This window comes from Carcharhinus amblyrhynchos, chromosome 6 (genome assembly GCF_965287045.1).
Source record: "Carcharhinus amblyrhynchos chromosome 6, sCarAmb.v2.hapA, whole genome shotgun sequence".
NCBI classification, from domain to species: Eukaryota; Metazoa; Chordata; class Chondrichthyes; order Carcharhiniformes; family Carcharhinidae; genus Carcharhinus; species Carcharhinus amblyrhynchos.
The window spans coordinates 25353945-25381856 of NC_137329.1; the positions used below are offsets into that span (position 1 = coordinate 25353945).

General features: G+C 41.5%; 1 protein-coding gene across 1 annotated transcript in view; it reads right to left on the reverse strand.

The window, feature by feature from the left end:
• Nucleotides 1–13964: 13964 nt before the first annotated feature.
• The window catches only part of parvaa (parvin, alpha a), a 97877-nt gene continuing 83929 nt past the window's right edge, over nt 13965–27912 (reverse strand). The window contains exons 8-13 of the mRNA XM_080190059.1: nt 26591–26610; nt 25624–25685; nt 22831–22899; nt 20251–20352; nt 19282–19354; nt 13965–16704 (exon numbers count right to left, since the gene is read on the reverse strand). Coding sequence (XP_080046185.1) covers nt 16628–16704; nt 19282–19354; nt 20251–20352; nt 22831–22899; nt 25624–25685; nt 26591–26610 — 403 coding nt within the window. The 3' untranslated portion in view covers nt 13965–16627. The remainder of the gene's footprint in view (nt 16705–19281; nt 19355–20250; nt 20353–22830; nt 22900–25623; nt 25686–26590; nt 26611–27912) is intronic.

The window sequence follows — 27912 nt, forward strand, 5'->3', positions numbered from 1 at the left end:
AGTGTCCGAAAGCACACCACAGGAGTTTTGTCAACCAGAAATTAAGATCAATAAAGAGATTTTAGGGTAGGTGACTAAATGTTTGATCATGAAAGCAAGTTTTAAGGAGTATGATAAAGAAAGAGTGAGAGGTAGGGAGGCAGAAATAAAGGGAAGGAATTCCAAAACTTAGGATCTCGGCTATTGAAGACATTCCCACCAATGGTGGAGAGATTAAAACCAGGAAGCAAGAGTTAAGACAAACACAAGTATGTCCGAGGGCCGTGAGGTGGTTACAGGAGGAAATTGCAGAGATGGGGTGGGGGGAGTGAGACCACAGAGAGGCTTAAAAACAAGGATGAGAATTTTAAAATCAAAGCCTTACCTCAAGTAGCTATAACCAAACTTGCACACATTCCAGAATTAGAGAGAAACAAATCAGAAATCTGTTTTGATGACTTAATAAGGAGGTACAAATGGAAAACTACCCTTAATACAACTTTGACTGTTGTTTGATGTTGTCATTTTTAAAACAGAAAATGGCTCTGCTGGGGAAATAAAAAAAATCTGTTCAGTTAATTGGCTCCACGCAACATGTTAGTAATTATTCAAATGCCTTTTTGGAATTCATATAATTACAACGAGTACCATCAGGACTGATTTGATTAAATAACTGTTTCCAATACCAGCATTAAAGTGCATCCCCATTACAAGGGCTATATTAACACAAAACAGTCAGAGGACATGGAATGTCAGAAGAGTTATAACTGTGCTTATCCTATGCAGATCAGGGTATGTATTGAATTTGACTGTGCAGAGTGGCTGACAAATATGAAACAGAATGCTGACATTCTGATTGCGCTTAATATAAAACAGTTGAAGTTTGCAAATGTACAAAATGGAAAATAAATGATGGCTGATGATCACCAAGTTTTCTGGTACTGAAAATCTCCTGTTTGCTGACATTGGCCTTCAGAACCGGAAATAAATTTCCACAAGCAACAGAGCTTTCTGGTGATAGAATTTGCATCTGCTGCACATTCGTCACACTCCAGATGACTAACAGTAGGCTTCACTCTTTGTTACAGATGAAAATTATTCTGAGCGATAGAACTGGAGCCATTAAACTGGAGACTGAAATTTGCAATCAGTTACAATTGCCCTCTGATTGACCTCTGTGGCTGCTGTTAACTCTGTTCCTTTGGAACAATGGCTTGAAGACAGGTAAATGCCACAACTATCTCCCAGTCCCAAGAGCACACTTGAGCGATGATATGGGAGTCCATCATGGTGCAAATGTGTTAATTATTTTCAAAACAGTACACGCAACATGCATGCTCTGTCCATCATGCTACATTGTTCTTGATGTGGAATTGCCGGCATTGGACTCGGGTAGGCACAGTAAGTCGTCTCACAACACCAACAGGTTTATTTGGTAGCACAAGCTTACGGAGTATTGCCCTTTCATCAGGTGAGTGAAGAGTTCGGTTCACAAACGGCATTATATAGACACAAACTCAATTACAAGATAATGGTTGGAATGCAAGTTTTAACAGGTAATCAAGTCTTTACAGGTGTAGACAATGTGAGTGAAGTGAGGATTAAGCACAGGTTCAAGAAGTGTGAATTGTCTCCAGCCAGGACAATTAGTGAGATTATGCAAGCCCAGGCAAGTCGTGAGGGTTACAGATAGTGTGACATGAATGCAACATCCCAGTTGAGGCCGTCCTTATGTGTGCGGAACTTGGCTATCAGTTTCTACTGATTCTGCATTGGCGTGTGTCGTGAAGGCCGCCTAGCTTACCCGAAGATCAGAGACTGAATGTCCTTGACCTCTGACATGTTCCCCGACAGGAAGGGACCATTCCTGTTTGGTGATTGTCGAGCAATGTCTATTCATCCATTGTCGTAGCGTCTGCACAGTCTCTGCAATGTAGCATGCCTCAGGACATTCTTTCCTGCAGCATATCAGGTAGACAGTGTTGGCCGAGTCACAAGAGTATGTACCGTATACCTGGTGGATGGTGTTCTCACGTGAGGTAATGGCATCCGTGTTGATGATTCAGCACACCTTGCAGAGGTTGCTGTGGCAGGGTTGTGTGGTGTCGTGGTCACTGTTCTCCTGAAGGCTGGGTAGTTTGCTGCAGACAATGGTCTGTTTGGGGTTGTGCGGTTGTTTAAAGGCAAGTAGTGGGGGTGTGGGGATAGCTTTGGCAAGATGTTTGTCTTCATCGATGACACATTGAAGGCTCTGGAGAAGATGTCATAGCTTCTCTGCTCCAGGGAAGTACTGAACAATGAAGGGTACTCTGTGTGCTGTGTCCCGCGTTTGTCTTCTGAGGAGTCAATGCAGTTTTTCACTGTGGCGCGTCGATGAGTTGAGCACCATATCTTTTTCTTACAAAGGTATCTTTCAGCGTCTGTAGATGTCTGTTGTGATCCTCCTTATCTGAACACATCCTATGTATACGGAGGGCTTGTCCATAGGGGATGGCTTCTTTAACGTCTTTAGGGTGGAAGCTGGTGAAGTGGAGCATCATGAGGTTATCCATGGGCTTGCGGTATAGTGAAATGCTGAGGTGACCATCCTTGATGGAGACGGGTGTGTCCAAGAATGCAACTGATTCTGGGCAAAGTCAACCACATTGCTGTGGCTCTGGAGTCACATGTAGGCCAGGCCAGGTAAGGATGGCAGATTTCCTTCCCAAAAGGACATAAGTGAACCAGATGGGTTTTTTCAACAATCGACAATTGTTTCATGATCCCCTGTTGCTTCTTAATTTCAGTGGTTAGCTCTGATGCTTCACCACAAGTTCAATTCCTGGCTTGGGTCACCATCTGTGCATGCGGAGTCTGCATGTGTTCTCCCTGTGTCTGCATGGGTTTCCTCCAGGTGCTCCGGTTCTCTCCCACAGTCCGAAAGACGTGCTGGTTAGGTGTATTGGCCACGATAAATTCTCCCTCAGTACAACCAAACAGGCTCCAGAGTGTGGCAACTAGGGGATTTTCACAGTAACTTCATTGCAGTGTTATTGTAAACCTACTTGTGACTAATAAATAAACTTTGAAACTTTAATTCCACCATTTGACGTGGCAGGATTTGAACTCGGCTCCCAGAACATTCATTGAGTTAACAGATTAATAGCCTGGCAAAAATACCACTAGGCCATTGCCTCCCCCAATGAATGACCATGAAATGTCGATCATAAGGACTGGAATTCCAAGAAAATGTACAATTGCACAAAGCATTTGTTCGACTCCCATCTGAAGAAATGTATAGAGTTTTAGCACTCCACCTTTAGGAGAATATATTGGCCTCGGATTTGTGCAACACAGATGTCTCAATCTGTTTCCTGTACTGAAATGGCTATATTACGTAGAGTTATTTCATAGACTATTCCCTTGAGTCTAGAAGGTTCAGGGATGCTCCAATTAAGGTGTTTAGAATGATAACAAGGTTTAATTTGATAGGTAGGGAGAAACTATTTATTCTGGTGAGGAGTCTCGAATAACATGATGCTACATGAAGTAGCAAAGTCAGGAAAGCACTTTTTCCCCCACAAAGAATAATGGAAATTTGGAACTTTCAGAAAAGGCTGTGGATACTGAGAATCAGTTGGATTATACATCATATTCCAGTTTGTGGGAGTTTGCTCTGTCCAAGTTTACTGGTGCATTTCCTACATTCCAACAGTGATTACATTTCAAAAAGTACTTCATTGGCTGTGAAGTGCTTTGGGGCATTCTGTGGTCATGAAGGGTAATATAAACAAAAATCAAATACTTTACTAATGAAACGTCACCAACCTGAAAGATTAACCGTGTCTCTGTGCCCTACTTGTGGAGTATTTCCAGCATCTTCTGGTTACATTTCAGATTTCCAGCAGTATTTTTCTCTTGTGTTACTTTATCTTTTAAGGTCTAGCTCAGAGGGTGAGTTTGTTTAAAACCCCTAAACCTGGAATTCTTAAATGTCAGACTGTAAGGTAAATTCCAGCTAAAACACGCTTGGGAACTACAATTCCCAGAACCCTGTGCTCTGGCCATCACCGCATATTAACTAGAAAGATCTTGAGATTTCCAAAGTTTTGAATTGCTTGATCAATCTAAGCTTCCTTCCACTGGCTGAATTAGAACCATAGAACACTACAGCACAGAAACAGGCCTTTTGGCCCTTCTTGGCTGTGCCAAACCATTTTTCTGCCCAGTCCCACTGACCTGCACCTGGACCATATTCTTCCACACGCCTCCCATCCATGGACCTGTCCAAGTTTTTCTTAAACGTTAAACGTGAGCCTGCATTCACCATTGCGTAGGGCAGCTCATTCCACACTCCCACCACTCTTTGTGTGAAGAAGCACCCCCTCCCACAATATTCCCTTTAAACTTTTCCCCCTTCACCCTTAACCCATGTCCTCTAGTTTTTTTTTCTCCCCTAATTGTTCGTCTTAGGGCTTTATCTTTCATTCCAATGCAAAACTTAAAACAAAACTTTTTTAAAGTTGCTGAATGTATTGAAATAAAAACAGAAAAACAAACACCACCTCCAGAGCCAGCTCTGACCAAGGATCACCTAGACTGGAAACGTTGGTTCTTTTCTCACCCCTCGCAGATGGTGTCTGACCTGTTGAGATTTTCCAGCATTTTCTGATTTTGTTTCAGATTCCAGCATTTTGCTTTTAAGGGATTGAGATAGTTTGCCCCCAGGTTGTGATTTATGATGGGTTGGGGAGGTGGTGGGGGAGGCGGAAGGGAAGGGTCAGTGCAGGCGAGGGCGAACGAAAGAGAGTTGTACAATATTCAAACCAGACTTTAACCTTGGGGCTTTCCAGACGCTGCTGCTGCCCTCTAAGAACACTGCCGAGAGATGGTCCCCACCCGTCTCTGTCACTGCTGGTCATTTGGTCAGCTGAGATTTCCCCTCCTTGTTAGTTTCCGAGGGACTGCAATTCAGATTCTAGTGTTCAGTGTCGCTCTGCAGTTACTTGTGTCTCATTCATTGCACTTCGCGTGTAATATAAATATCGAATAAAAAGATGTGTGGAATCTCTGCATTGAAAAATGAAACGAAAAGGTTTTTCTGGTTTTTGTTATTTCCAACGGGAACAACAACTCGTGCCTATTTTAAGACTCCGGGTTAATTGACGAATCGTACATACATCATGGGTCGTCGCCATCTAGTGGAATTTCAGCAACGCACAATTAATTCTGCCAAGTATTTACTTAACGCATTTTGCTGAAAGCTTGCAGACAAATCCTAGTTTTAATCTTTAATAATTGCACCTTAGTGGCTGCATATTAAACGAAGATATATAAAAGTGTGAGGTGGAACATTTACTTCATTGCAGTGTTAATGTCAGCCTACTTGTGACACTAATAAATGAAATAGAAGAATAGGGAGGGAGCGCACTTCCTGGAAAATAGAGGTTGAGAAATAAAGGGATTTGTATTACATTTAGTGAAAAGTAGCTTCGCACGTTAGTAAAGGTTATTTTAAAATGGGATAAAGCTTAGTTTGGTTGGGTTGGAGGAGGGTGGTCATTTAGAGAGACAGAGTTGAAAAGCAACAAAATTATGTCAAACTTGTGTTTGAATAGAGATTGAGCAGACCAGGCCTGTATTCACCGGAATTTAGAAGAATGAGAGGTTATCTCACTAAAACATATGAACATTCTTAAGAGGCTAGGTTAGATAGATACCGAAAATCAAATCAAAATACTGCAGATGCTGCAAATCTTAAATCAAAACAGAAAATGCTCAGAAGGTCAGGCAGCACCTGTAAGGAGAAACATGGTGATGACCCTTCAGATGTTGCCCCCGCAGCAGCCTAGAACTTTAAAAAAAACCTGTGGGTCATGAGCAATTCTAAGGTTGGTATTTATAATCCATTTCCAATTGACCTTAAAATGGTGGGGGTGAGCTACCCTTTTGAATATCTGCAGCTTAAGTTGTGTGGTTACACCCACAATGCTCTTCAGGAGTTCCAGGATTTTGACCCAGTGACATGGAAGGAACAGTGATGTAATTACAACTCAGGATGGTGTGTGACTGGCAGGTGCTGGCATTTCTATGTCTGCTATTCTTGTGGCAGAAGTCAGTGGTTTAAGATGATTTAGAAGGAGCCATGGCTGCAGTGCATCTTGTAGGTGGCACACACTGGCGCCACTGTGGGCTGGTGATGGAAGGAGTAAATGTTTAAGGTGCCAAATGAGTTGCCGATCAGGTGAGTTCCCTTGTCCTGGATAGTACTGAGCATCGATCGCAATTTGGAGCTTCATTAATACAAAGCAAATGGAGAATATTCCCTCACACTCCTGACTGCCTTGTTAATGATGGACTTTGGGGAAGTCAAGAGATTAGTAGTTCCAAACCTGACCTGCTCTTGAACAGGAAGAAGTCTCACAGCATCAGGTTAAAGTCCAACAGGTTTACTTGGCAGCACAATTATTGCACCTATAAATTGAATTTATAATAAACTCAATAAATTGAGTTTGTGTCTATATACGCCCTGTTTGTGAACACAAGTCCTCACTCACCTGATGAAGGAGCAGCGCGCCAAAAGCTTGTGCTGCCAAATAAACCTGTTGGACTTTAACCTGGTGTTGTGAGACTTCTTACTATTCTTACCCCAGTCCAAAACCAGCATCTCCACATCACTGCTCTTGAAATCATCTATATGGATGAACCAGTTAATTTTATGACATACAGTAATCTCCAGGATGTTGATAGTGGTGAATTCTGTGATGGCAATGCCTTTGAATATCAACGAGAGATGGCTGGACTTCCTCATTTCCCCCTCCTTCAGAACACTTAATAAAACCTACCTCTTTGACCAAGCTTTGGGCTATTAATCTAATATCTCCTTTGTGGTCCAGTATCAAATTTTGTTTCATAATGCTCCTCCAAAGTGGTAGAGATGTTTCGTTACATTAAATCTGATACATTGGTAAAAGTTGTTGCTGTGCTTGTTGTTAAGAGTAGGCACTCGTGTACTCGTAAATGTCACTTACCTCGTATCAGTCCAAGCCTGAATGTTTTCCACGTCTGCAGCATGTGGGCATGGACTGCTCTGTTATACAAGGAGTTGCAAATGCTCTTTAACATTGCAATCATCAGCGAACATGCCCACACTTGACTTCATGGTGGAGGAAAGGCCATTGATGCAGCAGCTGAAGTTAGTTTGGCCTGAGAATCTCCTGGAGCTGAGCTGATTGGCTTCCAATAACCATAACCATGTTCCTTTGTGCAATATGGCTCCAAACAGTGGAAAGCTTTCTCCTGATTTCCATTAACTTTAATTTTACTAGGGTCAGTTAATGCCACACTCAGTTAAATGCTGCCTTGATGTCAGTTGTTGGCTGCAAGTTTAGCATAACCGTCTCGTTCTTGTATTGCTACTCAGCCTTTTGGCTAAGATCAGGCATCAGATGAAGATGGGTGTAATACCTTATCTTGCCAGCTTGGATCTTGTTTGTCTGTTTTATGGGAACTTGAATTGGATTCAATTTGAATTTAGATTTTGGAGCAAGTAAGAAATTTGATTTGATTTATTATTGTCGCATGAATTAATGTAAGTGAAAAGTATTGTTGCATGCTATACAGACAAAGCATATGTTCATAGAGAAGGAAAAGCGGGTGCAGAATGTAGTGTTAGTCATAGCTAGGGTGTAGACAAAGATCAATTCTACACCCTAAATGGATTCCTGGTCCATTCTGAGCATTGACTTTTTAATTTTTTTACTCCATCCTTAAAAGTTATAAAGTCAATCTCATCATACTTCTGTATTTCAGCTCTTTTGTCCATTTTTGGACCATTTGACCCCTTGGGCAGGATTTTACAGCCTTGCTCATCCCAAAACATTAAATCCCACCCGAGGTCAACGGACCTTCCATTTGTTTGCCCCTCACCTGCTCCCATTCCAGTGGCAGGTGGGGTGGTAAAATTCCAGCCCTTGTTCCTGTATCAATACCAAACGACGTTTCATCATCTCATTAAAGAAGATGAAGTTCTTCATTCTAATTAACCTGGTAATTTGCACACAAAAACATAATGTACAGCAGATTGGTTTAACATAAATATCTTTATTTAATGAAGAAATACGAAATGACATGTTGTAGATATACTGTGACTGCAGCATTGCTGGCAAGTTTATAAATGTTGGATGTGTGCAAAAGCACAAAAACACTCTTTATAAAACGTTGGTTTGGAAAGGTAGACAATTTCTCCACAGATTACAACTCTTGACAACTGATACCTGGCAGGGTCTTTACATTCCCATTGAGAAGCTAGCACTTTCAATAATAAACTATTTCATTTGAAACAGATCCGATTAGAGTTTTAAAACAAACAGAAGCTCTCGAGTTTGGAAAAAAATCACCAATCCATAGTCTGCACTCTGAAACAGAACTGAAAATAAACCAGGGAATATTTAATTTCTCCTTTTCACACTGAACTGACTCTCACTGATGCCAGGATTCCCATGGATTCCAGATTTCTTTCAGAAATTGGACGTCTACCTGGACCATCTCCAATTCTTTTCCATTGTTCCCTTTCCTTTTCCCAGCCATTGGCTACACCCTTCATCACAAGTTTTTTTAAAAAATTCATTCACAGGATCCAGACATTGCTGACAAGGCCAGCATTTATTGCCCACTCCTAATTGCCCTCAAACGTAGTGGAGACCCACTTTCTTCAATGCAACAGAGTGCCTTGTTACTTAGCCATTTCAGTGGGCAATTAAAAATCAACCAAATTTCTGTCAGTAAGGAGTCACATTAGTGCCGGAGTGGGTAAAGGAGAGCAGATCTCCTTCCCTAAAGGAAATCAAATGCCTGGGTTTTACAATAATCTGCTGGGTTCATGCCCACCATTACTGAGACTAGCTTTTTATTCTACGTTTTTGTTATTTGAATTTAAATTCTGCAGTTACGGTTGTGGTAGAAATTTAAACTCGTGCCTGGATTATTAGTCCAGTAACAATATGTTGCTATGTCCTTTCCTATCAAAAGGGCTTTAACATTTTAAATATCTTGAACAGAACAGACTTGTTTGGATACAATTTTCACAAAGAGGGAACTATTATATATAATTATTTTCACTTTTATGTGTTTTTAATATCTCTAGTGTTCCACATCTGATTTGCATTTAATGATGTATGTTATGAAGCAGGTAGTAAAAGCAGTCAAAGACTCATCAGGCATTAGGCAGCTGTACATTGCAGGTAGTGCAATATTGATAACTGGGATGTTGTTCCAGGATAAGGACATTACCTTAAAAGGTGCTATAGAAATATAAGTTATGAAAATATCCCAAGGCATTTCACTGCAGCATTATAAAGTATGACACAGAACCACAGAAGGAGAAATGTCAGGTGGTCAAAAGCTTGGTCAAAGAGGTAGGTTTAACAAGCGTCTTAAAAGGTGGAAAGGGAGACAGATAGGAGTTGAGGTGTAGGTAGGGTGTAGGCTCTAGGACCTGGGCAATTGAAGACAAAGATCACCAATGGTGGACTGACTAAAAATGGGCAATGCACAAGAGATCAGAATTAGAGAAGCACAGTTATCTCAGAGGGTTAGCAAGTTCTAGGGGTTTACAGCGATTGAGAGGGGCGAGGCTGTAGAGGGATTTGAAAACAAGGATCGTAATTTTAAAATCAAGATGTTGCTTGAATGGCAGCCATTGGGTATCAAGTGGACACAGGGTTGAAAGGGAAATGGCACTTACTACGAGTTATGAGAGGGCCATCAGAGCTTAGGATGACATGGAGACAGAGAATAGAATGTAGGAGACCAGTGAATAGTCAAGTCTCAAGGAAACAAATGGATGAATGAGGGCTCCAGGAACTGATGAGCTGAGAAATAGAATGGAATTATCTAGTGAATCACTCAAACACGTAGTACAGGAGTAGGTCATCAGCCAGTTGTGCCTAAGCCTGCTCCTTGAAAGAGATATCAATTAAGTCTATGCCCCATGCACTCTCTCAATTGCCCTGAAAGTTATCCTTTTCCAAAATTATTATTGAATCTGCTTCTATTATCCATTGGCCACATGTCCTAGGTCATAGTGGCTAGCACGAGTTCAGTTCCTGTTCCTGTAGACCTGGGATCTGCTTTCTCACCCTGTGCTTTAGAGTGGAAGGCTATGCAAACCATCATTAACAAAAATTGCCGAGAAACTGGCTCAGGATAAAGCATCAATGACAATGAGCCAGTTCTTTTACTGATTATCTTAAATCTGCACCTTCTAGTTACTGACCCTTCTGCTTCTTAAAATAGTTCCTCACTATCAAAATCTTTCATAATTATAAAATTTCCCCCCAAACTTCTATGCTCCAAGGGGAATAATCCCAGCGGATCAGAAACATCATCTATTTTAGAAAAATGTCACCAGCACAAAGTCATAAGGCACAATGGACCAAATGGCCTCCTCCTCTGCATCATTTTCTATTCTATGTGATGTTAGAACCATAAGCTGTAACATTGGGACAACTTCACAAGCAGTGAACAGGTAATTATGGATTTGAGAACGGGGTCTGAGAAAGTAAGAGAACTAAAAGAGCAAATGGAGAGGAATGGCGGAGAGGCAGATGAAATCAAGTTGGAAACATACAGTAATTTGGGAAACAGGACACTGGTCACAGCCCTCCAAAGAAACATGATCTCTAAACTCTTCTGCCTTTGCTCCATACCTCAATACCATTCCCCCTCCACCAAATACCAAGCCCTATAAGGGCATTGATAGCCATGAACCTTCATGATGGTACATAATCATATTTGACAAAGCACGGCACTGGTTTCCATTTGCTCTGTATTACCTTAACCAGGAAACACACTTCTTCGTACTGCCTGCCATTTACAGGCTGGTAATCAACCTGTTTGGTCACATTATGAATGTGTTTTCTGTGGCCACCAAGTCTTGAAGTGGAACTTGAATCTGGAACTTCTAGTCCAGAGATAAGGACGTTATCATTGCATCACAAGACTTCACTCAGTACCTTATCCAATAAAAATATACCAATCCCAACCTTGAAAAAATTTCCATTGATTCAGAGAACACGGACTTTTGGGAAGAGTTCCTTCCTGGCCTCATGCTTGAACGGGCTGGCTCTAACTTTAATATTTTGCCCCTCGTTCTGGATCCCCCCCTCATTAAAGGAACTGTTTCCTTTAACATTATTGCATTCCTTAATCATTTTGGAGATCTACCTTTCATTACCCCTCAATGCTCCAGGGGAAAGTAAGTCTCTCCTCTGCAACCTGTCCTTGTAATTTAACCCTTTTGGCCCCATTATCAATCTGGTGAATCTGTGCTGCACCCACCTCAAGGCCAACATAATCCTTCCCGAGTTGCAGTGCCCAGAATTGAACACACTTACGCCAGATGGGACAAGCCTTCTGAACTCTAGGGAATACAAACCAAGTTTATGCACCTGCAATATTTTGTGTTTGCGCTTTCCTTTTAAGTTCTTACAGCGTTACAATTTAACATCTTGACTGAGAGCCTGTAAGCAGCTGATGAAATACAATCACACTACAATGGACTTTTCATTCACTGCTTCGTTTTGAAATAATCCTCGTGTTTTTTTTTCACCAGAACAGTCAGCCCTCTGAGCAGCTCCAATCTGTGACAAAGACCCAGCTATGCTAGTTTTTAAACTTGTGCCAGGGGTAGTGCAGCTGGTGTTACAGCAGTCACTGCCACAGGCTGTACTGACGTTGGCCATATGGTGAATCTTCATTAAATAGGGGAAACAGAACACACTCTGTAACAAATGGAGTGACTTTCTTCACCAGGTCAGAAAACTGCAACAAAAACTTGCATTTATACAGCACCTTTACCATCCTGAAAGCACTTGACGGGAGCAGTTATCAAAGAAAGATTGACACTGAGTCACATAAGGAGATATTAGGACAGGTGCTCGGTCAAGGTGGTAAGTTCTAAAGGAGAGTCTTCACAAAGAAAGGTAGAGGGATAAGAGGGGTTTAGGGAGGTTAATTCCAGAATGAGGGGGACCAAGCTAGAAACCACATACCAGAAAGAATCAGAGAGAATGCAGCACTGACGCAATCCAGCTGCCCTTGGCGACCAGTGCAAAAGAAAAAGCAACAAAGGAGATTCATTAGTGAATGCGGGAGGTTCGGAAACAGTTAAAATGGCAAACAGTTTTGCCTTCGGTTCCTTCCCCACATCTTGGCGCAATCCCTCTGAGCACTCGGAAGAGGCCAAACACTTATGCAAGTTGTGGCATTAAGTTTACTAACAAATGTCTGAAAAGGAGGATGTGTTGGACTTTTCACTTCAGCATTTTAGGTCCGCTCTCATCTCAGGATGCTGAAGGTTCGAGGCAATAAATGTACAATTTACATTCGATGAAGAATTCCTTTTTGTTTTTGCATTGTCACACACACAAAAACAAAGTTCTCCTGCCGGTCTAGAAATATACAGCAAGTGCTTCAGATATTAATATTACAACATGAAAGGCTACTTAACCTGCTGTACCTATTCAATTCTCTGATGAAAGAAGCAGTGATACACACGCACACAGACAAAACTGACTATAAAGCAACAGCACATTTGGAGCAAGGTTTAATGCATAAAAACTCCTTTGATCTAAATTTAATTTAATTCAGTTTGTGTCCATTGTAAAAAAAAGTTATTTTTAACCAAGATTATTATAATAATATTAAAAATCCAAGGCTGTATCTAACTGTAAGAAATAGCCTAACAACCCAGCATACTGCTGCTCAGGTAATGTATTATCATGCACTTGCTTACATATCGCAGCTTGGAATATAGGTTCACTGATGTACTGTGGGGAGTTTTTTGCACTGTGCAGGGTACAATACCTCTGGTTATTTGCAGGGATATACATTTCCAATATTCTTGAACATTGACAAGAGGGAGATTTGCGGTTTGTAATCCTGAGCTTGTGCTCAAAGGCAACAACTTTATCCCCCTGTCCTCGTTAGTGAAAACACAGGAAGGGGGGGGAGTGGCAGAGAGCAGGGACAGCTTCAGAGGGTCATATTTTGCTTTTTGTCCCATCTCAGTTATTTTGTTTTAATGTAAAGAGGCACAGAATCCTGGCTCAACATAGCCAATGTACTGTACTTACATTAGAAAAAAACTTACATAGGAGCTTGTCATTAAATCAAGAATAATGTAGATCTCAGTACGGAGAGATACAAATAGAGAATGAGTGAGACAGAGAGAGAGAGAGAGAGAGAGAGAGACAGGGAGGTAAAGAGAGACAGGGGCAGACAGAGAATGATAATCCCTGTATCACTACTTCCATTGCATCTCCCCCTTCTTCCTGTAGATGCCCACAGCACCAACATAATCTCCAGATCAGATTCCTCATTTAAACTTCCCATGTTTCACTCTCATGCTTTACAATGTCATCTCAAACTCTCAATTATGTTACAACTCCCTCCAAGCCATTCATTATTCTACATTATTGTCAATGGCCCTGCTTCCTCATAAGTGCTGAATAATGTCTTGTATTAAGGCCTGATACACCATAATTATCAAATCTAAGGCTGGTGCGTGTTATTAAAATGGGTTTGAAAAATGTCTTTGAAATATCAGTAGCTGAATCTAACAGGGATACAGTGTCTCTGTGAAGAGAAGGAATAAAATGGGAAGGAGGAGCCTCGGAAGATTCCCACGTCTATCTTGACTTTCCAGACATGTACAATTGGCTTGCTGGAATTATTAAGGTGATGTCTTAATTGGGTTTCCTGTACAGCATGGAGCAGCTGCCATTTATTATACCGTGTGGTCGTAATATCTGGGGCAGAATTAAAATGAGCTCTGGATTACTCCTCCTCATAAATCTATAACAAAAAAGATCGGCACTTTGTCCTGCAAATAAAGAACAGACTGAGCCCTCTTAAAATACCCATCATTTTTTCAGGAAATAATGGCCTCCAGTCCCATTCCGCAACCCCCACCACCCTCCCCCCCCCCACCCCGGTCCTCCCATCTCCCCCAACTCCCATTAACCCTGTCCTATCTGAATGTGGCCCGAAGATGTGAGATTGCCCCAGCTGGCCCGCACACACATTACTTCACAGATTGTATTTTCTCTAACTTTTATGGCCAATTACACAGCAATTTCAATTTCACCTCATTGTAAAGTCCAGGTTTTCTACTAAATGTCAAACACAAGACATTTAGAGAGCTTGTAACCTGGCTGGATGACGGTTTTGAGGCCTGACTACCCTGAGACCATCAGTAAAATCAGTGAAGGCAAGGGGCGTGCCTTAAACAACTTGCTCTGTTCATGCTTCTAGATTTTGTCCAGCCTGTGCTCAGTTTTCTTTTGGGCAGAGGGACATATAAACTTGGAAAAAATCTGAATAGGAACTATTGTTATCTGGCATGATGGGATCTTAAAGCACAGAGTCCATTCAGCCCATTGTGCCGATGCAAGCTCTTTGAAAGAGCTATCCAATTAATCTGCGAAATTCAATGCCACATTACCAGACTGACGTGAATAGCATACATGCATTTAAGGGCAAATGAGGTAAATGCACGAGGAAGAAAGAAACAGAAAGATTCGCTGATGGGATTAGATGAAGTAGACATGGGAGGAGGCACCAGCATAGACCAGCTAGATGGAATGGTCTGTTTCTCTGCTGTAAATGCAATGTAATTCTACCCAAGTATAAATCCAATTCTTCTTGTAAAGTTATTATTAAGTCTGGTTCCACCCCCATTTAAGGCAGTGCATTCCAGATCATAACAACTCTCCACGTAAAAATGTTTTCTTGTCTCTTCTCTCCTCTGATTATTCCACAATAATAATTCAAATTTCCCAAGTTTTACCAGATCAGTATCTTAGAAGGTAAGAAATAGGAGCAGGAATAGGTCTTTCAGCCCCAAAGACCTGCTCCACCATCATTAGCCTCAGGGCTGTTCTTCTACCTCACATATCCCTCAATTCCCTTTATACTTCAGAATTTCCATCTTGAACGAACATAGCTCTCCAGGACGGAGAATTCTAAACTCTTTCTTTGAAGGCACACCTTGTCTCGGTCCCAAATGGGCAACCCCTTATTCTGGATTTGTGATCCCAAGGACAACAGCCTTGCAGCATCCACCCTTGTCAAGCCAGTGAGGAGTTTCTATGTTCCAACGAGGTTGCCTCTCATTCTTTTAAACTCCAGGGATGACTGCTCAACCAAACTCTTTTCATCGGACAATTCCTTCATCCCAGGAATCAGTTTTGGAAGTTTTTGTTGCACTCCCTGTCGGACAAATATGGGCTATACATAGTACTCCAGGTGTCACCTCATCAAGAGCCAATATAATTGCATTATAACTTCTTTATTGTTATAATCTAATTTGTATTAATGCATTGCACAGAAGCTGGACTTGGGAGGAGGTTGTTGCGGTTATTAGATCTTTATTTGACTAGTCATATTTTGGTATTTGATGACTTACTTGCATGTCATTCCTTCAGTTTTAGATGAATGAAACAACATTATTTTCTTTAATTTCATAAATGTAGCTCATATCCCCAAGATTCCCAGGACTGTGTCGAAAGTTGACCGGGTCACCCAGTGCATCAATATTTGAAGCTACCCCAGTTTTTGTTGGGGGTCCCCAAGAGCATGTGTCAATATTTGAAGTAGTTTCTAGGTGTGTCAATATTTTGATAGGAGTCCCCAAGATGGAGCCTTGGGCATTTACTGTCCATATCTAGTCCCTCAAACTGGTGGGGTTTCTAGGCCACTTCAGAGCGTCAGCTGGAATGTGCAACTGGGAGTCACGTAGGCCACACTAGGTGAGGTTGGCAGGTTCCCTTTCCTCAGGGACATGCTATATTTTATATAAATCCGACAGATTTTATGGTCACTTTTCTTTCTGTTGGCCGAACACCAGATTTATCAGATTCAGTTTTTCAATTTATATCAATGGGATTTAAACGCATGGCAAAATCCAGATCCATAAAGACTCCATTGCCATGACCTTGTATGCAACATGATTACCAGTTAAAAAAACATTTCAAAAAATCAATGAATGTTCAAACTATCCATGTGTTCATTGTAAATTCTCACACATTTAAAGCTTTACTAACAGGGATACAATTTGATTAGCTCTTTAAGATTAAGGGCAAGCAGATTCTGGTGTGCGCACATTTTCCCCCATAGAATTCTACCCCAGTCTGTTTGTACCTTAGGGCTCAATACTTATTTTAAACATAAACAGCAACATTAATTTCACCGAATAATGGCAATTTTGGAATCTTGGCTATGAAACTAATTCTGGGAAACTCTTCAAATCTGCAACAGCTCTTTGGTATTTGTGACACAGGCATCTTTGGAAAACTCCAATGCTGCATTCCACATTAATCGAATTCCACTTAATATCAAAATGCAACAGCAACTTAACCTTCAAAGTTCTGGCATTCATGAAGTTCAGTATGATTCTGGTCTTTGTAATTCAAGTGCTTTTTATATATTTTCTTATAAAGGAGTAACAATGATCTTTGTAACCAACAAAAATCTTCAAATATCGTTGTACGAATGTTACAAACATGACAGTGACTGGCAGTTCAGCCCATCGCCTGGCCAGGGCTTCTGTAAATGTAATGGGTGTTGATTTTAGTCAGGCTCTTGAAGAGAGCCAGTTGCCTTTAGGTTAGTCTACATTCCTGTATTTGGTAAACAGATTGTAGAGTACGCGTAGGGTAGACTTCAGGTCACAGTTCACGATATCTGCAAGAGACAATGTGTTGTTTTGCTTAAAATTTATTTTTAGAATCTTTGTGCTGTACGGTTCTGAGGAGGCTGTATGGGCTGGTTGAAAGAACTATCCAATTTGTCCCACTCTCCTCTGTTCTTTTCCCTACAGTTGTGTGAATTTTTCCCCTTCAAGCGTACGCATAATAGCCTTTTGAAAATTGGGACTGAATTTGTTTCCACCACCATTACAGGCAGCGCATTCCACATCATAGCATTTCTCTGACACAATTCAGGCGAGACTGATGGGAACTGAGCTCAAGGCTGCATTCGTCACATACTGACCTCTGTACTGATTTGAACCTCTACCATTAAGGTAGAATCCATAGAATCCCTACAGTGCAGAAGAGGCCATTCAGCCCATTGAGTCTGCACCGATTCTTTGACAGAGCATCTTTACCCAGGCCTTATCTCGGCAACCCCACGTTTTTACCTCACTAATCCCCCTAGCCGACACATCTTGGGACATGAAGAGGCAACTTAGCATGACCAATCCACCTAATCTGCACATCTTTGGATTGTGGGAGGAAACCAGAATACCCAAAAAAACCCATGCAGACACGGGGAGTTGCCCAAGGCTGGAATTGAACCCAGATCCCTGGAGCTGTGATGCAGCAGTGCTAACCACTGTGCCACCTTCTTTTTCGTATATCCATCCTCAAGCTCCTCTTACTGCCAGTTTTGTTGACCTACCGACAAAGGATGGCACAGTGGTACAGTGATTAGCACTGCTGTCTCACAGTGCCAGAGACCCAGATTCAATTCAAGCCTCAGTCACTGTCTGTTTGCTCTTTCTCCCCGTGTTTGTGTGGGTTTCCTCTGGTGCTCCGGTTTCCTCCAACAGTCTAAAAGATGTGCAGGTTAGGTTGATTGGCCATGCTAAATTGAACCTAGTGTCATGGGGATTAGCAGGGTAAATGTTTGGGGTTACGGGAATAGGGCCTGGATGGGATTATGGTTGGTACAGACTGGATGGGCCAAATGGCCTCCTTTCGTACGGTAGGGATCCTATGAAATTCTATGGATTACTGATAAAATATGGGTTTCACTCTTCACTTTGAATAACTGACCTTTAGCAGAAACTAAGGCAAGAGACATTTCAAAACTTGCAGAAAACCCCATCAACTGTGTTAATATTGGCAGGAAACATCTTAAAAAAACTACTGCTTTACTAGAATACAATGATTCTCTGATTACTGCCTACCAAGAAGTTGAGGATCATTTTAAAACCATGAGGATCTGCCCTTCCCTCCCAATCTCACAGTGGGGTTATAAACTGAGACTATTTGTCCAGTAATACAACTCACGACACGACAGTGCCACCTTAAAAACTTCTAATGGGGAATAAAAAAAGAAAAGCCACTTCTAAGGAACAATTAAAAAAGGGCTGGCAACAGAGAAAGCGGTTCAATGGAGGCCAGAATAGCTATGATGGGCTGAATGGCCTGCCTCTGAACCGTACCATCCTGGTTCCAACCCTGTAACTGGCACAGGTCTTTTAATGGTTGGGTGCAGAGCTCTGTTGGCATAAGTGTCAAAGAACCTGGTGCTCCTCCATCTTTCACATATGGGAACTGTGCCTATTGTGGTGTTGTGTATGGGATCGCTGGGCAGGGTGGCAAGAGGAACACTGAAAAAATATAGGACTGCGTCAACGGGAAAGTTTTGTCCAATTTCTCCGTGGTCTCAGTAAATGCCAAAAAGCTCACCACCTTTAGAAGTGGAGTGATGGTTATTAATTAGGATATATTGTATATCTTTGATGTACCAGTAGAAACTCTCCCGTGAATGTTTTCTAATCTGTGTCTTGGTTGTGAATACAATTGGGCACCACATTTACCTGACATTCTGCAACCTGACTCAGAATTTAATCATTTTAATCTCCTTTATTTTGTACCCAAGGAAAGTCTCAGAGATAAACAATGAGAAGACTAATTAGGCAGTTGAATTGCTCTAACAGTTAAGTAGAATTGTGGAATGATGCAGTGCAGAATAAGATGGCCATTCGGCCTATTGTACTTGCTGGCACTTTGAAAGCGCTATTCAATTAGTCCCATTCCTTGTTGCGATCAAAACATAGAAACTTAAAGCAGGAGTAGGTCATTTGGCCCTCCAAGCCTGCTCCGCCATTCATTACGATCATGAAATTTTCTCTTTCAAGTACATGTCCAATTCCCTTATAGTAATGAAAATGCTTCCACAATTCTTTCAGCCAGAGTGTTCCAGATAGCAACAACTCACTGTGTAAACATTTTTCCTGCATTGCTAATATGGTGCGCAATGATTATAAGTCTTAAAAAATCATCATAAATGATGTACTACATACCTTCAGTAAGAAGTCTCACAACACCAGGTTAAAGTCCAACAAGTTTGTTTGAAATCACGAGCTTTCGGAGCGCTGCTCCTTCATCAAGTGATTCACTCCCCTGAATGAAGGAGCAGAGCTCCGATTGCTCATGATTCCAAATAAACCTTTTGGGCTTTAGCCTGGTGCTGACAGACTTCTTAGTGTGCCACCCCAGTCCAACACCGGCGTCTCCACTTCATACATACCTTCAGATCGAGGTTTTGGTTTCTCTAAACCTCCATCCTGCATCAGCTCGAATGCAAAGGACACATTATGGACCTGTTGAAGAGAGTTGCAGAAACATAACTTAAAGAAATCGGTAGGCTTTGGTACACAGTAGATTTTACTTTCAGTCTCGGCAATGCAACCAACCTTGGCTCTTCAGTCTATTTTAGGGCACAACTGAAGCGAATGAGGGATGTTGAGTATTCTGGTTCATGCTTTGTGTTTTGATTAATAATAGGTATCAAAACTGAAATAATTTCATGCTACAACATGTGTTACATGTGCTCCAAATGCTGCTGAATCATACAATTGACATGTATTAGCTCTCTCCAACATTGATGTTGATCACTGGTGTTTAGCTTGAGTAAATTTCAGATTCCCAGTTTGTAGAATCCACCATGACAGGCTCTCTTGCTCATCTGTGACTCTGTAGAGTGTGACGGAGAACATGACAATGTATATATTTTACGCCCTTCTCCAATGGAATCAGAGCACACCTGGGTGAACGCAGAGTTGGACATTTGCGACAAGGATGAGCATGGACCGTGCTCTGCTTCTTCAAGGCGGAGATTAATCGAAGTTTGGGCATTAAGGAAATAAAGGGATTGTATAATGAAGCAGGAAGTGGAGTTGAGGGGCAACATGAGAGGTCACCTTATTCAATAGTGGGACAGACTCAAGAGTCTGTGTGGACTATTCCTGTTCCTATTTCTTACATTTTTGCAACTCAGTCCCATTTGCCTGGATGGGCAAAAAAGCAACAAGTATTTGGGTTTTGGATGGACTGGGGAATTTTCAGAACCAGAGGAGAAAGAGGAAGGAGCTCACAACCTTAATTCAGTTCCAGATCCTCTTGCATTTAGCTCATCACAAGAAACAAAGAGACTTTGGTCAACCTCTTTTGGTTATTTTTGATGGTGAAAAGCGCGTGCACTCAATCAAATATTTACCTTGTGCTCAAAGCTGTCTGGGGTGAGAAAGAAGTTGTGCAAAGGTATAAAATAGTTCCCGACGAGGCCCATTAGTAGCACCAGATAGACACCATCAGCAAACTGTAAAGGAGAATTTAGTCGAGATGTTAAAGTGCACCCAGGTCAAGGAAAGATTGAATGATGAACTTTCCAATATGGGACCATCATTGCCACACAGACCACAGCAGTTCAAGGACAATCTCACCCATCCTCAATTTCTCAAGGGGAATCTGGGGATGAGCAATAAATGCAAGACTTGCCAATGATAACCACATCTCAAGAATGTCATTGTAATTCAATCAATTGACTCTTTCAAGACCTGAGAATTACTAGACAATAAACATCGTACCCAACTAGTTTTGATAGAGATGTTCAAAATCACAAGAGAATTGGAGAGGGTAAATAGGGAAAAATTGTTCCTGCTCATGAAAGGATCAAGAATGAGAGTGCACAGATTTAAGGTGATTTACAAAAAAAAAGCAAATGGTGATGTGAGAAAAGCTTTTCCATACAACGAGTGCTTTGGGTCTGAAATGCACTGTTTGGAAGTGGAGACAAGGTATTCCAGAAGGCATTAGAAGATTACTTGAGTAGAAACAATGTGCAGGGGTATGGGGAAAAAGCAGGCAGTGGCACGAAGCCATGATGCTCATCTGGAGAGCTGGTCCAGACACAATGTTCTAAATGGCCTCCTTCTGCACCATTACACTTCTGTGAAACTTTTTCCCTTCAAATAATCATCCAGTTCCCTTTTGAAAAGCACGATTGAATCCATCTCCACCACACGCTTGGAGAGATTCAAATCTCATTTCGATCTCATTCCAAATCTAAATCATTGCATAAAGAACTGTTTCCTCACGTCATCCCCTGGCTCTTTTGTAAATCACGCAAGGGTTCTCCACTTTCTGATAACAGAACAGTTTCTCCTATTTTCTAGATCCAGACTACTCATGATTTTGAACATGTCTAACAAATCTCCTCCCAACCTTGTCTTCTCCAAGAAGTCTGACAACACCAGGTTTTAGTCCAACCAATTTATTTGATAGTAAACTCACAAGCTTTCGACGGGACTCCCTCTTTGTCAGGTGAATGGAGAAACTCTCCATTCACCTGACGAAGAGGGAGTCCCCTCAAATGCTTGTGAGTTTACTATCAAATAAATCGGTTGGACTAAAACCTGGTGTTGTCAGAATTTTTACTGTGTTTACCCCAGTCCAACGCCGGCACATCCACATCACATCTTCGCCAAGAAGAACAGCCCAGCTTCTCCGGTCTATCCACATAACTGAAGTCCCTCATCCTTGGAACCATTCTTGTATATACTTTCTGCATCTTCCCAAAACCTTTAGATACTTCATTTGAGGCTGAAACAGTGTTTGAATGAAGGTTCATAACATGTTTGCTATGCCCTTACTTATAAAACATGTTATATATAAAATGCAGGATTCAGTATAATTTATTAACTGCTTTCTTAACCTGTCCTGCCGCTTTCAATGATTCATGGACATATATACCATGATCCCAGTGTTCCTGCATCTCCTTCAGAATTGTACTGTATATTTTAAATGCCATCCCTTCCCATTCTTCTAACCAAAATGCATCACTTCACACTTCTCAATGTTAAATTTTATCTGCCTTGTCTCTACCCATTCCACCAGTCTGTTTTTATGTTCTTGAAGTCTAATATCATCCTCCTTATAGTTCACAGTATGCCAAGTCTTGCATAATCTTCAAATATTGAAACTGTACCCTATACACTCAGGTCTAGATTATTAAATCAAGAAAAGGAAAGTTCCCTCTATAGCCCCCAGTTAGAAGTTAGTAAAGTTTTTGGTAATTTCTGTTTTTAATAGATTTGAATAAAATAATTAAACTGTTGCAGAATGAAATTCTAGCTATTGTAACTAACTAACAATTTAAAATACCACATAGTTCAAAATGGAATGCACTATTAATATATCTCACTTAAAAAGTACAGTTTTACTAATATTTGGCGACTCAAATGATTAATGCATTGGTAAACAATGTAATAGTGAATTTGGAAATCATATGACCAATACATTTTCTTAGAGCATAAGCTCCTCAAAACCTGGCTCTACACCCTGGATGTTATCCTGTGATGATTGGTGAATCATGCATGATTGAGGGTGAAGGTTAGAGTAGAGAAGGAAGAATAAGGGGCCCCGAAACAGGAGAACAACCAGGGTGCATGATTTTCCCCCTTATACCTGGATTCCATGGTAGCCATGTCCTAACGTGGAGATGCCAGCGTTGGACTGGGGTAAACACAGTAAAAAGTCTCACAACACCAGGTTAAAGTCCAACAGGTTTATTTGGTAGTAAACACCACTTGCTTTCGGAGCGCTGCTCCTTCGTCAGGCGAGTGGGGAGTTCCTAAGTCCATGTCCTAAGTCAGAGGTGATGGGTTTTGCCAGAATACATCGCTTCTCTCAATAAAGGAGGTGGGCATTTGGCCCCTCGAGCCCATGCTATCATCCAACATCTCTCCTGCGTGCCCTCTTGCTCTACCGTGATCTGCTCTGCAAAAATTCCACTTACCTGTGTCTCTAGTTCTGTAACTTCCAGGTTTAATTTGTTCAGATGTTTATTTACAAACGTGATCAGAGTCTGCAGATGGAAAACAAAGAATTTCAAAACATGTAGCTCTGCCCACTCTCTTTTTAGTCGTATCGGCATAGTAGAAATGTCTGTCAGTACGGTGCAATTTACTGAGTACTGATGCACAACATGAAACCCCAGTTTCTAGTGCGGCTCAATATTAGAGATGGACAGGACTGGCAAAGACAGAGGAATCCAGTGTCTATCTAGTGCCTCCCAGGCTGCATATTTGTTGCCTGGTCAATATTTATCTCTCCAACTAGCACCTAAAAAAAAAAATGACCTGATCAATATCACATTGCTACCGGTGGAATCTTCCTCTGTGCAAACATTATGTTTCCCTGCAATACAATAATGAACATAAGAAATAGGAGCAGGAATAGGCCATCTAGCCCTTTGAGCCTGCCCCGCCATTCAATAAGATCATGGCTGATCTGAAGTGGATCAGTTCCACTTTCCTGCTTTCTCCCCATAACCCTTAATTCCTGTCTATCAGAAACCTATCTACCCATGACTTAAATATATTTAGCAAGGTAGCCTCCACCACTTCAACGGGCAGAGAATTCCAGAGATTCACCATCCTTTGAGTGAAGAAATTCCTCTTCAACTCTGATCTAAACTGCCCCCGCCTTATCTTGAGGCTATGTCCTCTAGTCCTGCTGTCCTTTCCAAGCGGGAAGAATCTCTCTACCTCTACCCTATCCATCCCCTTCATTATCTTATACGTCTCTATAAGATCCCCCCCCTCAGCCTTCTAAACTCCAACGAGTACAAACCCAGTCTATTTAGTCTCTCTTCATAGTTCAACCCCCTCATCTCCAGTATCAGCCTAGTGAACCTCCTCTGCACTCCCTCCAAGGCCAATATATCCTTCTGCAAGTGCGGCGACCAAAACTGCACACAGTACTCCAGCTGCGGCCTCACCAGTACCCTGTACAGTTGCAGCAAGACCTCCCTGCTTTTATATTCTATCCCCCTCGATATAAAGGCCAGCATCCATTCGCCTTCTTGATCACCTGCTGCACCTGCAGACTGGGTTTTTGCGACTCGTGCACAAGGACCCCCAGGTCCCTCTGCACCATAGCATGCTGCAGCTTTTCGCCTTTAAATAGTAATCCCTCCTACTATTATTTCTGCCAAAGTGGATAACCTCACACTTGCTAACGTTATACTCCAAAATATAATGAGTATGTTTCAGAAGTGTGTAGTCGATTGTAAAGTACTTTAGGACATCCCAAGGTCAAAAAGTGAAGTCTAAGCAGAAGGTTTTTTCAAAAAAATTAGCAACCCAATTCAGGAATTTTGTAAACAATAAATGCTGGGACGTAGCACTACTGGCAAGAGCGGATACTGTTGCCCATCATCAGTTGCCCTGAGGTGGTGGTGGCGAGTTATCTTCCTGAAACCCAGGCAACAGATTTGCTACAATTGAAAGATTTACCGGATCACTTCAATGAAGATCAGCCACGTTGCTGTGGGTCCAGAACCTTTTTTTTAAATTTGATTTATTATTGTCACGTGTTGGGATACAGTGAAAAGTATTGCTTCTGGTATGTTATACAGACAAAACATGATGTTCATTGAGTACTTAGGGGAGAAGGAAAGCAGGGGGCACAGAATGTAGTGTCTGCATTTGGACACAGGCCTGGTAAGGGTAATATTAGGAAATGAATTAATCCATTTTTATAATGATCCAGCTTCATGCTCGCTTTAACTGATTCCCTGCGTTTTACTTTCAGATTTAAAAACTAAATTCAAATATTCAAATTGCAAAGGTGGGATTTGAACTCAGGGTCTTGATCATTAGCCCAGTAACTCAATCCACTGCACTGTCTATTAAAATTTGTGCTGGGCCAGTGAATATCCCTGTTAGTGGTATAGTACCACCACAGGCTTGGGCGAAGGACTATCCACTAACTAGCAATTCCTGCTCTAAGAGAAATGCTAACGTTGGACTGGGGTAAACACAGTAAGAAGTCTCACAACATCAGATTAAAGTCCAACAGGTTGATTTGATAGCAAAATCTACTAGTTTTCAGAGCACTGCCCCTTCGTCAGGCAAGTGGGCATTCTATTCACACTCCCACTCACCTGACGAAGGGGCAGCGCTCCAAAAGCTAGTGGATTTTGCTACCAAATAAACCTGTTGGACTTTAACCTGGTGTTGTGAGACTTCTTACTAAGATAATGTAAGCACACCTGCATATACATGAGTGCGTGCATTCACCCACGTGTGCATGAGCCCTTGCATGTTAGTGCCTGCATGAGTGCATATGTGGAAATACATGGAATAATTGAGCCTTTGCACGTGCATCTGCTTGCATGTGTGTACAAGTGAGCACGTGTGTGCTGGTCTACATTAGAGAGTAGGATCAAGCTCGGTGGTTTTGATAAAAGTTTCCTGTCAAAACTGATTACTTAACTCCACTTGTATCCAAATTCAAAAGGAACAGACAAGCCTCTGAGTGAGAAATACACAGAAAGGTAAGACTGAATTCTCCGGGATACAACAGCCTAATTTCCACGTTCGCACCTGCATTCTCCCTTCCCCCGTCACTCACTTCCCACACTCAGAACACGCCATGAAAATAAAAAGACTTGCATCTGTTTCACCAAATTATTTAACAGTATTTTTGTTAAGGGAGTAATCAGCACCAGCCCTTGGCACGATTGTAAATCAGATTCCAAGGTCACAATGGTTCACAGAGCAAAACAGACAAAATTATATCTAACCTTTTTAACAACGTTGAGTTTGTCTGGCGCATGATCAAACAAAGTGTCAAAGGCATCCCGTTCTGAAAGAGATTGAATAGAGTTACACACGGGAGAGCGCGGACAGGATTACAAACTCACGGAACAAAGAAAACTCCCTTTTGTAACAGAAACATCCAACAACAACAAATCAAGGCATTTCATAGGAACATTAATCAGCCAGAATCTGGCCCCGAAACAGATAAGGAGACATCAGGGCAGTTGACCAAACACTTGGGTGTGCCTACACCACATGGACTGTAGCAGTTCAAGAAGGCAGCTCACTGCCACCTTCTCAAGCTCAATTAGAGATGAACAATAAAATTAGGACTAGCCAACACTCACATCCCAGGACAGAATTTAAAAAAAATCTTGGTTAAGCAGCTAAGTTTTAGGCAGTTTCTCATAGAAGGAGGGGTTGAGAGGCAGAGAGGTTCAGGGAGGGAATTACAGAGTTATGGGCCTAGACAAGATGATTTCCACAGCCCTTTGTAAAGAAGTGTGTCTTCATGTCACCTCTTAACAACCTAATTCTAATTCAAAGGTTCTGCGCCGTTGTTCTGGACTCCCCCACCAGAGGAAATAATTTCACTGTATCTTCCCTATTGAATTATTTTACATTTTAAGCATCTCAATGAGATCACCCTTTGAATTTCTAAAATCCGATATCGGATTTCCTCAAAATTTGTGAGTAAGACTAGTTGGTATTGTTCACACGTAGTATTGTCTTTGGAGTGAAGTTGCGTGGCAGGATTTCCTGACCTCTGAGTTGCTTTGCTGCAATGCTGGGGATATGGCAGAGAACAATCCCCACCCATCCCCTGCCTTGTATGGGAAAAAAATAAAGTGACAATCATGACAGAAAAAGTAGGAGCACATCCAAGAAAGATTCAAAAACACAACATCATGCAAAGCCCAAACATCATTCAGCAATTCGTGGTACACTTACCATGTCTCCCTGACAAAGCCCTGTGAGTAAACACAAGACATACACATTAGAAATTGGGTATAGAATAATTATTCTGTTCCAAAGTACACATTAGCTTAACATGGATTTATAATCACCATTCATTACATCACCTACTTCCTCAGAAAGCTAAGGAAATTTGGCATGTCAGCTATGACTCTCACCAACTTTTAAAGATGTACTATAGAAAGCATTCTTTCTGGTTGTATCACAGCTTGGTATGGCTCCTGCTCTGCCCAAGACCGCAAGGAACTACAAAAGATGGTGAATGCAGCCCAGTCCATCCCGCAAACCAACCTCTCATCCATTGACTCTGTCTACACTTTCCACGCAGCTCAGACATTCTCTCTTCATCTTCTCCCATCAGGGAACAAGTACAAAAGTCTGAGGTTACGTACCAACTGACTCAAGAACAGCTTCTTCCCTGCTGCTGTCAGACTTTTGAATGGACTTACCTTGCATCAAGTTGATCTTTCTCTACACCCTAGCTATGACAGTAACTGTACATTCTGCACTCTCTCATTTCCTTCTCTATGAATGGTATGCTTTGTCAGTATAGTGCGCAAGAAGCAATATTTTTCACTGTATATTAGTACATGTGACAATAATAAATCAAATCCTTCATCATCGTTGAGTAAAAGGGCTGAAACATTGCTCACAGGTGTGAATGGCTTGTACCTTCTTCCCAGTAAGTCAGCCTGGGCCCCCCTTTAACAGCCAAGTCACCCATGAGTGTTGTCGGGTAGAATTCAGAACAGGTCACATGACACCCTTCATTCCACTATTTTGTTGTGAATTAACGAGTTCTGAATGTAATGATCATACAAACTTCAGTTTTATAATAAGCAATCCATTAGTAGGAGGTACAAGACATTCACACTTGTAAGCAATGTTTCAGCCCTTTGACCCAACAATGAAGGATTTGATTTGATTTATTGTTACATGTATTAACATACAGTGAAAAATATTGTTTCTTGTGTGCTATACTGACAAAGCATACCATTCATAGAGAAGGAAACAAGAGAGTGCAGAATGTACAGTTACTGTCGCAGCTAGGGTGTAGAGAAAGATCAACTTAACGCAAGGTAAGTCCATTCAAAAGTCTGACAGCAGCAGGGAAGAAGCTGTTCTTGAGTCAGTTGGTATGTAACCTCAGACTTTTGTGTCTTTTTCCTGATGGGAGAAGATGAAGAGAGAATGTCTGAGCTGCGTGGAAAGTGTAGACAGAGTCAATGGATAGGAGGCTGGTTTGTTAGAATAATTATGAACTGGATTGGGACTGGAATCCACAGCTCAAGAGGTGA